The following is a 14,131-nucleotide window of genomic DNA, read 5'->3' on the forward strand; positions in this document are numbered from 1 at the left end:
TTTGGGTGTTAGGTATGGTGGTGGACAAGTTTCAGAGACACCTCGTTTCTCTTGTCATTTGCTGTTAATGCGTACCGAAGGTTGGGTATATAAAGGTTAGAAGTGGATAGCGGAGGAAATATCTCTTGGAAGTTCAGCTATTAACGTCCTCAGGAAGGCAGATAACAATTTTCTCTTAGGCTCTGTTATCTTCGTTCTCTTCGATATCTGTGATCTCTATGGTAATATAACTTGATTGTGCTGACTGCTCTTACGGAACTAAAGCTATAATATAATTCTTTATTGTGCTTGAACTGTTCTTAAGAACTGTAGTGTTAATAACTGTCTGAGCCTAGTGCAACTTTGTGTTTGAACTGCTTTAACGAAATGAAGCGTTAAGAACTCAGTCTAATCGTCTTATAGGCACACAGTCTAACTATTCATTAGCCTAACCTTTAATCTAACTTGCTGTTAAGAGATGGTGTCACTAAATTATTTCATAGAATCCAACTGTATAATTAACTGTACTGTGGCAGTTCTTATGTATTGCTTTAAAAGAGACCGGTACTTTCTGATTTCTCGCGATTTGAGAAAGGTGAGTGTGGATTGAGATGTAAATTATGTGATTATGTAATCTGTTAAGCAGCATGAAGCCACTTTATTCGCACTGTGATAAATTTTTAAGAATAGTATATTCAACTTTTTTTTAATAAAATTATATTTTTATAAGCCATCCGTATCATTTAATCTTGATTTTGTGTGTGTGTGTGTGTGTGTTTGTGTGTGTGTGTGTGTGTGTGTGTGTGTGTGTGTGTGTTATCATCTCGAGTCTGGTTACTATTACTCTTAAAACTAGTCAAGTGGTAGACTTAAAATAATTCCGGAGCATTTCAGAAAATTGATTATACGGATTAACTTTCTGAACTTGCAAAACAAAAATCTAACAATCAGAAATAACCGAATAAAGGCAAAAGAAATTGGAAAACATATCATAACATAATGAATCTATACTGTGGCAATGAAATAAAGTTTATTAGTGAGAATCCGACAAAATATAAAAAAATATATTGATGAATGTTTGAAAAACAAACCCCTGCGTTAAATATTGATCTAAAAAAAAAAAAATTATAAGTAGGAACCACCCATAAATTAGTTTATGAACAGCTCAAAGTCTTGAACATTTTACAAAATCCCCTCCCTTTACTGCTTCTCTCTCTCACACACATTTCCAGAGATTCCCTGTTCTTCTAATGGGTCGTTTTACGTCCATCCGAATTTTCTGACAATTCCCACTGCAGTGGCTAAAATGGAGTCCCGTGATCAAATAAAAGCTATTTGGTTAACAGCCTCACCCTTGCTGCAAACTTTATTTACAAAAAGGAATTACGTGGTCGGAAAATAATACGGAGTATTTATGACATTTATAAATTAAATAATACACCATATAATGAGTATTAGAAACGTTTGAAGCCAATTAGCCAACCATAATTAACTTACTGACCCAAAATAGTGTATTTTTCTTACGCGCAAATAAGCACTTTATCAGATACTTCCTGTAATTAAATTTAGCTCAAATACGTATGTATCTCTCTCTCTCTCTCTCTCTCTCTCTCTCTCTCTCTCTCTCTCTCTCTCTCTCTCTCTCTCTCTCTCTCTCTCTCTCTCCTTGAAATATAAAAAATAAACAACTATTTTCAGAGAATAATTTTTGGTTAATAAGGAACTTAAAAAAGAAGATAATTGCTGAAAACTCGTACCAAAGTTATTCAAAGGAAGAAAAAAACATTTAATTGTAAATTTACATTCAATAAAAACAATAACTGTAGATACGAAACCCTTAAGTGAATGAAAAGATTGCCAAAACTCAAAGACCAAATAAAAAGCTACATTTGTTTTTATCTAGAAAGAAAGGACTTGGGAATAAGGAACAAAATACATGACATTTCAATTAATAAAACAATATATACATAATAAAACTTTAAGAACAATACCATGGCTCATACAAAATTGAATAACTATTAATACTCATTATATATGCATCAGTCCCATAAAATATAAATACAAATGACATACCTCGTATAACTGAATATGAAGATTTTTTTTTTATCAATGAGATTTGTTAATATGTAAAATGTCATTAAAACTCTGTAATATTCTAGTTCGCTCTCGATAAAACGGGAATAAATTTTTTATTTCTTCGAAAATATTCAAATTGTATGCATATGATAAGTTAAATGATGAAATCAAATTAAGTTATCTGAGATTAAAAAGCAGGAAAGAAAATTATTGAAGGCCAGTAAGTGTGACCCATTAAAGTGAAAATATCTGTATTTGTCTTACACCGAGTAATGCAAATCTTAACTTAATAACCAACGATTTGTATAGAAAAAAAAATCATAAAATTACTTATGGATTTCCAAAATAAATAGAGAACTTTGAAATAGCAATGAATATAAATTACCCGTAAACTTTAGCAACACACGGACCAGCATACATATGAACATGGTATTTCTGAGTGAGAGAGAGAGAGAGAGAGAGAGAGAGAGAGAGAGAGAGAGAGAGAGAGAGTTAGCCACTCTCTTTAATGTAGTCGGATAATGTCGAAACTTTTGGTATTACGACTCCCATATGGTCCTTTTTCTTCTCACCTTAATTACGAGCTCTATAATATGTAAAGTTCTATAAAGGGGAGAATGACGCATTCAGTCGCAGAACAAAAGGTAAAGACATAATGCTCTTTGCATCGAAGCAAGCATAGGGAACACCATAAAACATTCGAATTTATTGTAAACATGTCGTTCTATTTAACTGTATGCACTATTGTCAGAATACTTGCATTTCATACTTTCCTAATCCTCTGGTATCCAAGAGAATCACAGGGCCTAAATGAATTCACGTCATATGTCTCTTGCTGTGCCATCTCTGGGTTCAACCCAATTCTTAAATTCAACCTCCCTTTGCATGTCATTAGCCACGTTTCTTTTGACCTACCACGTCCTATCCTGCTTAGCAGCTTCCATTCAGGTACATCCTGATCAAACTCATCTTCCCTTCTTGAAATATATCCCCATTCATCTTTATCTTGATAATCTAACTATGTTTGGTCAATGTGACCAACATAGTTAGATTATCAACCTGCAACCTCGCGAATTGCCAAATTTGTTATATGCTGCTGCCATTTGATTCTCAAAATCCTTCCCAATGCTTTAATCTCAAAGGCAAGAAATTTTGCATCAGTTTTTGCAGTGCTGTATCACAACTGGTGCCCATAAGTTAATATTGATCTTACGAATGAAATGTATATTTAGATTTTGCAGTGAACTGATACTCCATTTGACCTCTTAAGTGTTCTTAGTATGCCAATTGATTGTTCTGCCCTCGTCATTCTCCTTGAATTCTATTATTAGTGAGCCACTGCTGGTAAGATGGTTCCTAAATATTTGAAAGAGTTTGAGTTAGGTAATATTACTCCTCCTAGAGGGCAGTTCATCTGATCACCACTGAATTTGTATGTCCCCAGTCTTTCTCTGGCTGATCATCACTACAACCTTTCTCCCCTCCAGTAATAAGCTATCAATCATTTCCTGTATTTTAGCCATTGTAGAGGCAATTAGAAGTATATCAACTGCGTATTCAAGATCACGTAATCTCTGGTCCCCTTTCCATTGAATACTATTATTCATTCCTTGAATTACCCTGTTCTAATGTAATCAATCACCATAATAAACAGTAGGGGGGACAGTGTTCCACCTAATAGTACTCCAGTCTTGACTTCAAATGCATCTGTACGACTACCATCAACCATTACCATGCAACATGTTCCACTATACATATCCATTATTATGTTTACAATCTTTTCTGGTTTCCCGTAGTGCCTCTGTATCGTTTTTTAACTTATTATGTGGAATACTGTAAAATGCTTTCTCAAAATCTACAAAGCATAAAATAAGAGGTGATTTTGGTTCGTTACACTGTTGAGCTATATGTCATTCAATAAAAATTTGACCATCACATTCTCAACCCTTTCTGAAACTTGCTTGCTCTTTTCGAAGTATTATATCTATTACAAGTTCTATTCTATTCAATATTATATGGGAAAAACTTTCATACCTACCGGTGACAATGTTACCTCTTTCCAATTCCCAGTCTCTCAAATCTCCCTTTCTTTTTCCATTCAACGGGCGTGACTTCATCTCGCCACATATGATTGAATAATTCAGTGAACACAATGTATGTTCGAATTTCATCAGCCTTCAACATTTCCGGTGCAATACCATCCATTTCTTGTGACTCACTAGTTTTTCAGTTGTTTGATTACCAAAACAACCTCTGCTAATCTAGTGTCACTTACATCTACAGCCAGATCATGTTCGGCCTCACGAATGTCTTCCTCGTTTGGAGAGGCTGGTCTATATAGTGTCTCTTCAAAATGTTCTTTTCATCTAGCTCAAATTTCAGATTTCTTAGAAATTTTCATTTTCTTCTGACATGTAACTCACATATCTCCCTCTTCTTTCCAGTGGTTTATCGAATACTCTCATATGCATATCTTATACTTCTTCCATCGCTCTTATCTGCTGTAGAATCTATAAACCTTCTTTTGTCTCTTCTACATCTCTTTACTTCACCATCAAGGCTCATCTATTCAGGTCGTAATAAGGTCAGATGTGGGTTGCTTTTCTTCAATGATTCCAAGTTAAGTTTTGGTATTCTTCTTTTCTCTATGATATTTCTTTTCAACTTTTAATTGCAAAGTGTTCCTAAAGCAAGCTTGTTCATTGCTAAGATATCTTCTGATAGAAAGTTATTCTAATGAGGAAAACTATTATCATTTACTGGATGTTTCATCACCTTTTACAAACAAATTAATAAAGCTAGCCTTTTAGCAAGTAATTTTTGTTTTTCATTGGTAATACTACATGGAGAACATAGCGACACACAACACAATAATTCATGTATCTTATGTAATTCGAAAATCTCTTTAACCACTAAAGAAAAACCATCAAATTCAAACAATTACATAAGTTTTAAAGTTCATCCTTGAATTAACCCCTATACATGAAAATATTGAATTAAAAAATTCTAAAAGAAAACTAACTTTTAAACATCTCAATTTTACACCGCAAATTGGTGAATTGGAAGTTAATCTGAAATTTGGATTCTCGAGAAGAAATTATCAGATATCAAAAGGCAATATTTCAATAATATTGATTATGATCTCCTGGGATATTGACCTTGAACATAAATCATATTCTCTTTCCAGGGAACGTGGCAATACACAAGAAAGTAAATTCTAACCATCAAAGAGAAACCGAAAGAACTAGTGAAATAGCATCTTCGAAAAAAAAAAGGATAATAAATACCGCTAGTAAAACTCAGTTGCGCATATAATAGCAATAATAAACCATATGTCTGACAACAGTTTAATAGCAATAATAAACCATATGTCTGACAACAGTTTAATAGCAATAATAAACCATATGTCTGACAACAGTTTAATAGCAATAATAAACCATATGTCTGACAACAGTTTAATAGCAATAATAAACCATATGTCTGACAACAGTTTTCTCATATAGATGAGACGGGGATGTACCTACAAATTAATATGAAGCCCAATAATCTCTCTCTCTCTCTCTCTCTCTCTCTCTCTCTCTCTCTCTCTCTCTCTCTCTCTCTCTCTCTCTCTCTCTGTGTGAGTGTGTGTATGAAGGACCAGGCAATCCAAATATACTGTATGTGCTCCTTTAACTCTAAAGGTAACTGCATGAGTAATCAAGCGCTGTTTATAACAAGGCGTGGTTTAAAGAAACCAAGCAGAAACTGGAGATAAATGAACCTCAAAAATGAAAACATAGACAGGAATAGATGTCAAAGCATGGCGTAGGAAGGTAAGATGCTGAGTAACTGGAGATCATATCGAATTATTGTCTTTCCTTCATCGTTTTCCGTTTAATTTTGTATTGCTAGTGAGGGTTATTTTCTATCAACGATTTCAATCATTGGCTAAATACATTATAGACATTATTTATTCGACATATTTATTTTTCTTACTATTAACAGTTTACTGCTTGGTCGTTTCCCATGTACTCGACTCTATATTCAATAAGGATGATTTGTCTGTTACTACGTTTTACATATTAAAAACTTTAGAAATTATCAGCCAGGTTTTCTCAGAGTAAAAACAATAACTCATTTTGACAGGGTCCCTAATAAATCCATTCTACAATCTTCATTATACATAATGATAAATCATAAATCCAAAGCAGACAACAATAAAACAACACATTATAATTGCAAAGAAAAATATCTCGCTTCCAGAGAGAATAAAGCAGACTAGAAATCCAAGGCAAATCAAAGAGAAAGATGGAAAAAGAAATCCGTCCTCCAGACAGGGACATGCTCAGCAACATCCATTGGAAAACCATTCACTCTTCTTCTTCTTCTTCTTCTTCTTCTTCTGGGACGCCGTCATCCTCATGTGAGACTCATGCAGGCGAGAAGATATTACTGACAAATAAGCGCGTCGCTGAAAGAAAACGCCACTTCAATCCTCTTCCAGTGAAATTTCCACTCCGAAAACCCTAGACCTACCCAGGAGTGGGTGGGGAGGTTTTGGGTATGGGTAGGGGAGGGGGTGGAGAAGTGGATAGATGGGGCCGCTGTCGCGTCACCTTCTTGTTGTAAGTCTCCTTCACAATTCACCTACACAGCAGATCTGCCTTCCTCCATTTCCATTCCAACATCAGCCAGTGGGAATATAGGTCCACATATCTTGTTTACTTGCGTTTGCGTGTGCACATTCACAATACATACACACCACACACACACACACACATATATATATATTATATATATAATATGTATATTATTATTATCATCATCATCATCTCCTCCTACGCCTATTAACGCAAAGGGCCTCAGTTAGATTTCGCCAGTCGTCTCTATCTTGAGCTTTTAATTCAATACTTTTCCATTCACCATCTCCTACTTCACGCTTCATAGTCCTCAGCCATGTACCCCTGGGTCTTCTAACTCTTCTAGTGCCTTTTGGAGCCAAGCTGAGCGTTTGGTGAACTAATCTCTCTTGGGGAGCGCAAAGAGCATGCCCAAACCATCTCCATCTACCCCTCATCATGATCTCATCCACATATAGCACTCGAGTAATCACTCTTATAGTCTCATTTCTAATCCTGTCCTGCCATCTAACTCCCAATATCCTTCTGAGGGTTTTGTTCTTGAATCAACTAAATCTATTGGAGATCGTTTCATTGTCATGCCATGACTCATGTCCATAGAGTAACACCGATCTCACTAAACTGATATGTAGTCTAATTTTTATAAGTAATTTCAGGCGATTTGATTTTCAAATTTTATTTATCCTAGCCAATGTCTGATTCGCTTTTTCAATCTTTCACTAAACTCTAATTCTAAAGACCCTGTATTGGGATCATAGTTCCTAAATACTTAAATGATTTTACCTCATATATATACTGTATATATATATATATATATATATACACATACATACATACATATATATATATATTATATATATTTATATATATGGGAGTGACATAGCTTATCCTCAACCATACACACATATACACACACACACACACACACACACACATATATATATATATATATATATATACACGTATGTGATACTACACGTTTAGATGGATATAACACCAGTGGCAGTGTAAATTGAAAATAGCAAAACCTGATAAAAACAGAAGTAAATGGCAAATTACAAGAAAAACTAAAAGACCGAATAAAGAGGGAAAGAAACCAGATAACCTAAACTTGAAAAGACTTAGAAGAAAATATATAAACGGCGAAAGAACGCAACGAAGCAAAATGAAAGAGGGTAAAGAACAATAGAGAGAAACGACGAAGAAAGGAGATGAAGGATTATAAAGGACATACCAAAGCAAGGGATGAATACTGCGGGAAATGTCAAAGAGGAGAAAGTCAAAAACAAACAAATAAGCGAAATGGTAAATACAATATAAAAATGCGAAAACGACGATAATGTACAAAAAGAGAAAGAAAGGGAGTAGATAAAACGCGGATTACGAAAAGAAAATAAATTATGCATAACTCAGTAAAATGGAAGGATAAAATGCACGAATAAAATAAAAGCAAGGAAAACAATGGGTAAAAGGGAATTTAGGGACCGATATGAAAAAAAATGTCATAAAAACAAAGAAAAAGAAGGAATGGATAAGAATTCTCATGTTTTGGGTCAGTGTAAAATTCTCATAGATGTAAAAAAAAAAAAAAAAAAAAAAAAAAAAAAAACTGCGCGAGAGAGAGAGAGAGAGAGAGAGAGAGAGAGAGAGAGAGAGAAAGGTAGAAACGACACTTCAAAAATGAATTACGGATTTAAAAACAAGATAGCAGCCAGCAGAGGGAAATGGAAGCAAAACTGGATAGCTCCTCTACATACCCCAGTACAATATAGGTTTAAGCTGTAGGAAATAGTATGTAAGCTATATAATCCATTTAGAATTGATATTTCAGATCTCTAGACAGCATTTGAATGTTTCCACTATATAGTAAAAAGGATTAAATATATTAGGAACAATAATTATCTTAAATAAATATGACTTACCCATCTCAAAGGTAATATACATTTCTTGCTAAAAAAACCTTTATATTTGATTTAGAATCATTAAAAATGGATAATCTGTACTTCTTTATTGCAATATTTCATACCAGGTATTTGGGCCAACAGTTGATATCAATAAAAGAATAAACAAAAATTAATAACAATCTTTAAGAAAAAAAATATATTATTCATATTATTTATTCACTGTACACAAATATAACGAACTCACCTGCTGCAGGACAGTTGACTGCTAAAACATTTGCTGCATAAAAGTACTAAGTCTGATATAAATTTACCAATTCCAATAATAACAATAATATCAACATTCTAATAATGAAACTAATAATAATCCTCACTGAGCAATCCAGCATAATTTGCACAAGGGTTGTAATATTACCTGAGCTGATTCTAGCGTGGAGAGAGTCGAGGTCGCGTCTGGTCAGCATGAGGAGCCTGAGGGCGGCAGCTACGCCAACCAAGGTGGTGAGCAGCAAGAGCAGTGTGCAGGCTCCTGGAAGGCACGCCCACATGCCCATGCCTTCTCCACCTCCCCCCATCACTCTCTTGGTGATGACGCCCACGCCCGCATAGTCAGCCTCCGGGTCCTCGGAGTCGGAGCGGAGAAGGTCGTGATGTGAAGCCGAGGAAGATTTGCGGCGCACCTTGTCCTCGGGCACAAGGGCGTCCAGCTCTTTGCGTTTGCGACGTAGCTTCTTGTGACCTCCGACGCCCACAGAACCACCCACGACGCCCGCACAAGATTCACCGTGACTCATGTGGGCTAGACGGTACTTCACCACTATAGAAATGGTGAGATTCCAAAAATATATTTCTTTTAATTTGCACTGTCCATCTATTCTGCACCAATAGGAGTCATTCGGGTTTCTATAATCTCCAGTAGGTTAAGAAAAGCGACGTTCAGATGAAAAATAAGCAGAAATCTTCCTGTTTCACTCTGTCCACTTGGCTTACTTTCACGGAAAGGATTCTCTTAGCCTTTACATACCGGCTCGGTCAATAGCTTGACCTCACACTCAAAAGACTAAGAAATTTAAACACTATTCCCATAGTTTTTCACTGGGAGAGCAAAGGAAAACAGCAACGGGGCTTTTCTCTGTTCAAATATCCGGAAGAAAAAATATCAGGTTCGTTCACAAACGACTGGCCATTTTTCAAAAGTAACAGATCCAGGGGATTTCGTTTTCTCTTTTTACGTGTATTTTTCTTCTTCGTCAAGTGACACAGCCAGAGACAGAGCGGGGGACTGCCGAAACTGGGGAGGTGGGGGTGTTAGGGGCTTGTGTCAGTGCAAAAGCTGATATTTCAATTTCTTCGTCACCTTAATGGAAAAGGGAATTAACTTTTTAAACCACCTCTGCAAGGATGTCGAGAGAGGGAGAAAGAGAGAAGGCCATCCAGCTCCTAAAGAGACTCTTGAGTTTTACGAGTCTTGAGACAAAAGTTTGATGGTGACGTTTCTTCCCTTCGTTTCTTAGATTTCTCTATCTCTCTTCTTTCTGGGGAGAATCGTCGCTACGTCGCAGGGGAAAAAGGAATATGACAACATAAATAACTAAGAAAAATAAACAAACAGTAACTTCGAAAAGAAAAATGGCCAACAAAAGCGCGGGAAATTGGAGCTGACTGTTCAAGCTAAACTAACAGTTTTATATTCAAGTTCATAGACTCAACTTATATATCTATCTCAGACCACAATCTGGGCATGCGTTTGGGTTTTATTCTATGCAAGAGGGAAGTGTGAAGACCAATTATCTATAAACTTGATTGGACCCGGAAGCAGAGAAGGAAAATACGAATCGGATATTCTAAGGATAATCGCTTAATGGACATAATATAAACTCTTAGTCTCCAACTTTGCAACAAAATGACACGAAAATATAAAACACACAGATCTAAATTTCGATACAACTGGCAATCAATATCTTGAGCCAGTCCAGCGTAGAGTTCGTTGTTCTTCGGTGCATAACAGTAGATGATGGACTTATAACATTGTCGACATTTCACATTTCTTTCACTAGTTGGTGAAATAAAGTATCTCTGAATTTATCAAAACCTGTAATAATCACATATGTCTTTTTAAAGTGACCATTCTGAAATAAAGAATTTGATTACCATTTACATACTGTAGATGAAAATATCTTTGGTATACAACAGGAAAACAGGGGCATGGGACAACACAAGGTAGATGTACACACACAGATGCACACATACAAACGACCACATATGCAAAACAAAGTCTTTTCATGATATATGGCAAATACACACACACACACACACACACATATATATATATATATATATATATACTAGAGCCGCAGGGTACAAGGGCTGGTCCATATGAGATAAATGATAAAGACAGAAGTCAGTAGACTGGAGAGAGAGAGAGAGAGAGAGAGAGAGAGAGAGAGAGAGCAAATGGATTTGAGAACACTAGTTGATGGAAACGATTTATCACGAGAGTACTGAGCCAGCTCGATTGAGTGTGCCTGAATTAACCCTAGGAGAGAAAGGGCTATCTCACACTACGACGATGTTATTCCACTAGAAGGAGCTCACACAAGAACACAAGGAGGCAGAAGCTAATCCCAGAAATAGAGGCAAAGCGAGTGCAGTGAAGGAGGAGGAAATCGCGTTAATAGATGTTTGTTATGTACAGGCTACTTTTAAAAGCCTATTTGACTTATATTCTGGCTACTTTTAAAAGCTTATTTGACTTATATTCTGGCTACTTTTAAAAGCCTATTTGACTTATATTCTGGCTACTTTTAAAAGCCTATTTGACTTATATTCTGGCTACTTTTAAAAGCCTATTTGACTTATATTCTGGCTACTTTTAAAAGCTTATTTGACTTATATTCTGGCTACTTTTAAAAGCCTATTTGACTTATATTCTGGCTACTTTTAAAAGCCTATTTGACTTATATTCTGGCTACTTTTAAAAGCCTATTTGACTTATATTCTGGCTACTTTTAAAAGCCTATTTGACTTATATTCTGGCTACTTTTAAAAGCCTATTTGACTTATATTCTGGCTACTTTTAAAAGCCTATTTGACTTATATTCTGGCTACTTTTAAAAGCCTATTTGACTTATATTCTGGCTACTTTTAAAAGCCTATTTGATTTATATTCTAGATTGGAAATTATTTATACATGGTAAAGATTCCAGTTAATATACTTGATAATGACAGTAATTTGTTAAAGGTTTATAACGAGGTTAACGACGGAGTTGACCAACCTTGCAAATTATTCTAAGTCTTATAACCTGTCACTTTACTGTATTTAATAACCACGTTGAATTGAAACCTTGCAGCAAACCAAATAAACAGAATCTGACTTCAAATAAATATAGTTAATCATGAATAATCAATCAAAATGACAAAAATATAGGACCAAAAGAAAAATCATGAATTCAGACTTTCTAAAAGCGGAGTGCAACAATCCGTTACTGAAATCTATCAGCGATTAAATTCTCTACATAAATCAGGTGTTGTATAGAATTCTTGTGTCTTATTCCCAAATGAAGAAACGCAGAAATAGCTTGAAGTAAAGAATGGAACATTATAAGGATGATTCATAGATAGATGAATAATAAAAAAAAAAAATCCGTGAACACGTACTTTGATGAAAAATAAAATAAAATCCGTGAACACGTACTTTGATGAAAAAGAAAACAAAATTCCAAATCTAGAAAGGATTATCATGAACACGTTAAATGATGTATGATCATAAGACTTAATAGGTCAGAGTATTGTAAATCCTTCAGTCCCAATGTGGGGAATGTTCGCAAAATTCTGTTCGAGACAGAAATCTGAATATAAGAATTTGCCAAAGAAAAATTATACACATGAAAAATAAACTCTATAGCTTGAGAGAAATTTTCAATGCAAGTTGCGCCGTGGTGATCCTCTTGTGTATACACTAGGTTGATATAAAGGAGAAGAAAGAAAATAATTAAAGCTTTCGTGTCTTCTTTGCTATCACGTTTTAACATGACCGACCTGGATGAATTATTTGCCTTCTTTATGAAATTGAGATTACTCTACTCTTCTCCGGCCTTACAGTATGCAGCAACCACTCAACCATCTCTCTCTCTCTCTCTCTCTCTCTCTCTCTCTCTCTCTCTCTCTCGTAACTCCAAGTTACCCAGCAGCAAGCGTTGAAGAGTTTGTCATAAAATATTAAGTTGGGGAGGATTATCAACATCGAACCAGTCCCTATGCCTGCTAAATAAACGAATCCTATACCGCCAATATAAATATATAGTTACAATTGCCAATAGAAGGAGGAAAAGATTCCAATCAACGATAGTGCTTCAGACCACTACAAGGTTTCAAAAGATCCGGTGTAAAGCTTCTAAAATGGCTTAAAATCCATTAGCAAACACTTTTATGGAGAGTTTAGTTACTCCATGTATACATTACACTGTACTCACTGCTAAAGGAAGTTTTCGAGCTTCAAAGGTTTACAAAAAAGATAGTCGCGGTATATTAATTCCAAATCCAGGAAAAATAGAAAAGTTCTTTCGACCGTTCTATTTTCTGACGTACCATGTACGAACGCATACAAGATCACGGTCTAATTTAGACGCGTGAAATTTTTTTTTTTTTTTTTTTTTTTTTTTTTTTTTTTTTTGTATTACACCATTGGGCCAATTTCAAATCGAATTAATTTTCAGTAATCAACCACTCAGCTCATTTGACACACCAAGTTCAATGACTTGCAGTAAATTCTTTCGTTAAAAGTATGTAAAAAACTGCCAAAAGGGGGCAGACAGAAGGACCCATTTCTTAGATTTGTTTTGTTCCTTTCCACTTGCGCGCTCTGATGGAGGCTAGAATTTCCTGAAATTTGATAATCCTGCAAACCCAATGTTTTGATGGTTTCGCGTTCGTGAAATTTCCCTTGAAGAAATTCGTATGTAAGTTTTGAATTTATTATGCTTCATATTCTAGTATTTCTGACTGTATTTTCTAGGAATTAAGAAAAAAAATTATGCAACTAGGAACCGCATTAGAAACACAGAGCGGACGCTTATTTCGCTACATGTTTTTTTTTTTTTTTTTTTTTTTTCATGATCATCAAAGTGATGAAAAATCAAATTGAACATACTTATATTCCTGCTGGTTTCCCAAAGGTAAATCAAAATATAAAAGGATTCAATAAAAAAACGGCAAAGCGATTTTGCTCTGGGAGGAAGTGACTTAGAGGGACTATTTCTCCAGTAGGGAAAACTGTGACATCAGTTAGGTTCCACAGAGTGAAAATTTATTAGTTCCCTATATACAAATTCAAAATATTAATAGGATAAAAACATAATCCGTCACCAGTATCTCCTTATTCATTTACCAGTCTCTTTTTAAGAGGGAAGCGTGTCATCACTAACGAAGAGAAGTCATTATTCCTCGCTAATGAAGGAAAATGCTTTGTCGGGAAGCTCTTCACTTTCTCAGTATTATTATTTCCAGAATGATTTTTCCTAAGAAAAAATATTGGAAAATAAGTGACCCGATGAT

The 14,131-nt window shown here is 35.2% G+C and overlaps 1 protein-coding gene across 3 annotated transcripts in view; it reads right to left on the bottom strand.

The window, feature by feature from the left end:
* Positions 1-14,131, bottom strand: part of LOC137646039 (EF-hand calcium-binding domain-containing protein 14-like) — a 444,979-nt gene that overhangs the window by 182,956 nt on the left and 247,892 nt on the right. For all 3 annotated transcript variants that reach the window (XM_068379179.1, XM_068379180.1, XM_068379181.1), the window contains exon 2: positions 8,994-10,707. In XM_068379179.1, the coding sequence (XP_068235280.1) occupies positions 8,994-9,372 (379 nt within the window). In that variant the 5' untranslated portion in view covers positions 9,373-10,707. The remainder of the gene's footprint in view (positions 1-8,993; positions 10,708-14,131) is intronic.

This window comes from Palaemon carinicauda, chromosome 8, assembly GCF_036898095.1.
Source record: "Palaemon carinicauda isolate YSFRI2023 chromosome 8, ASM3689809v2, whole genome shotgun sequence".
NCBI classification, from domain to species: domain Eukaryota; kingdom Metazoa; phylum Arthropoda; class Malacostraca; order Decapoda; family Palaemonidae; genus Palaemon; species Palaemon carinicauda.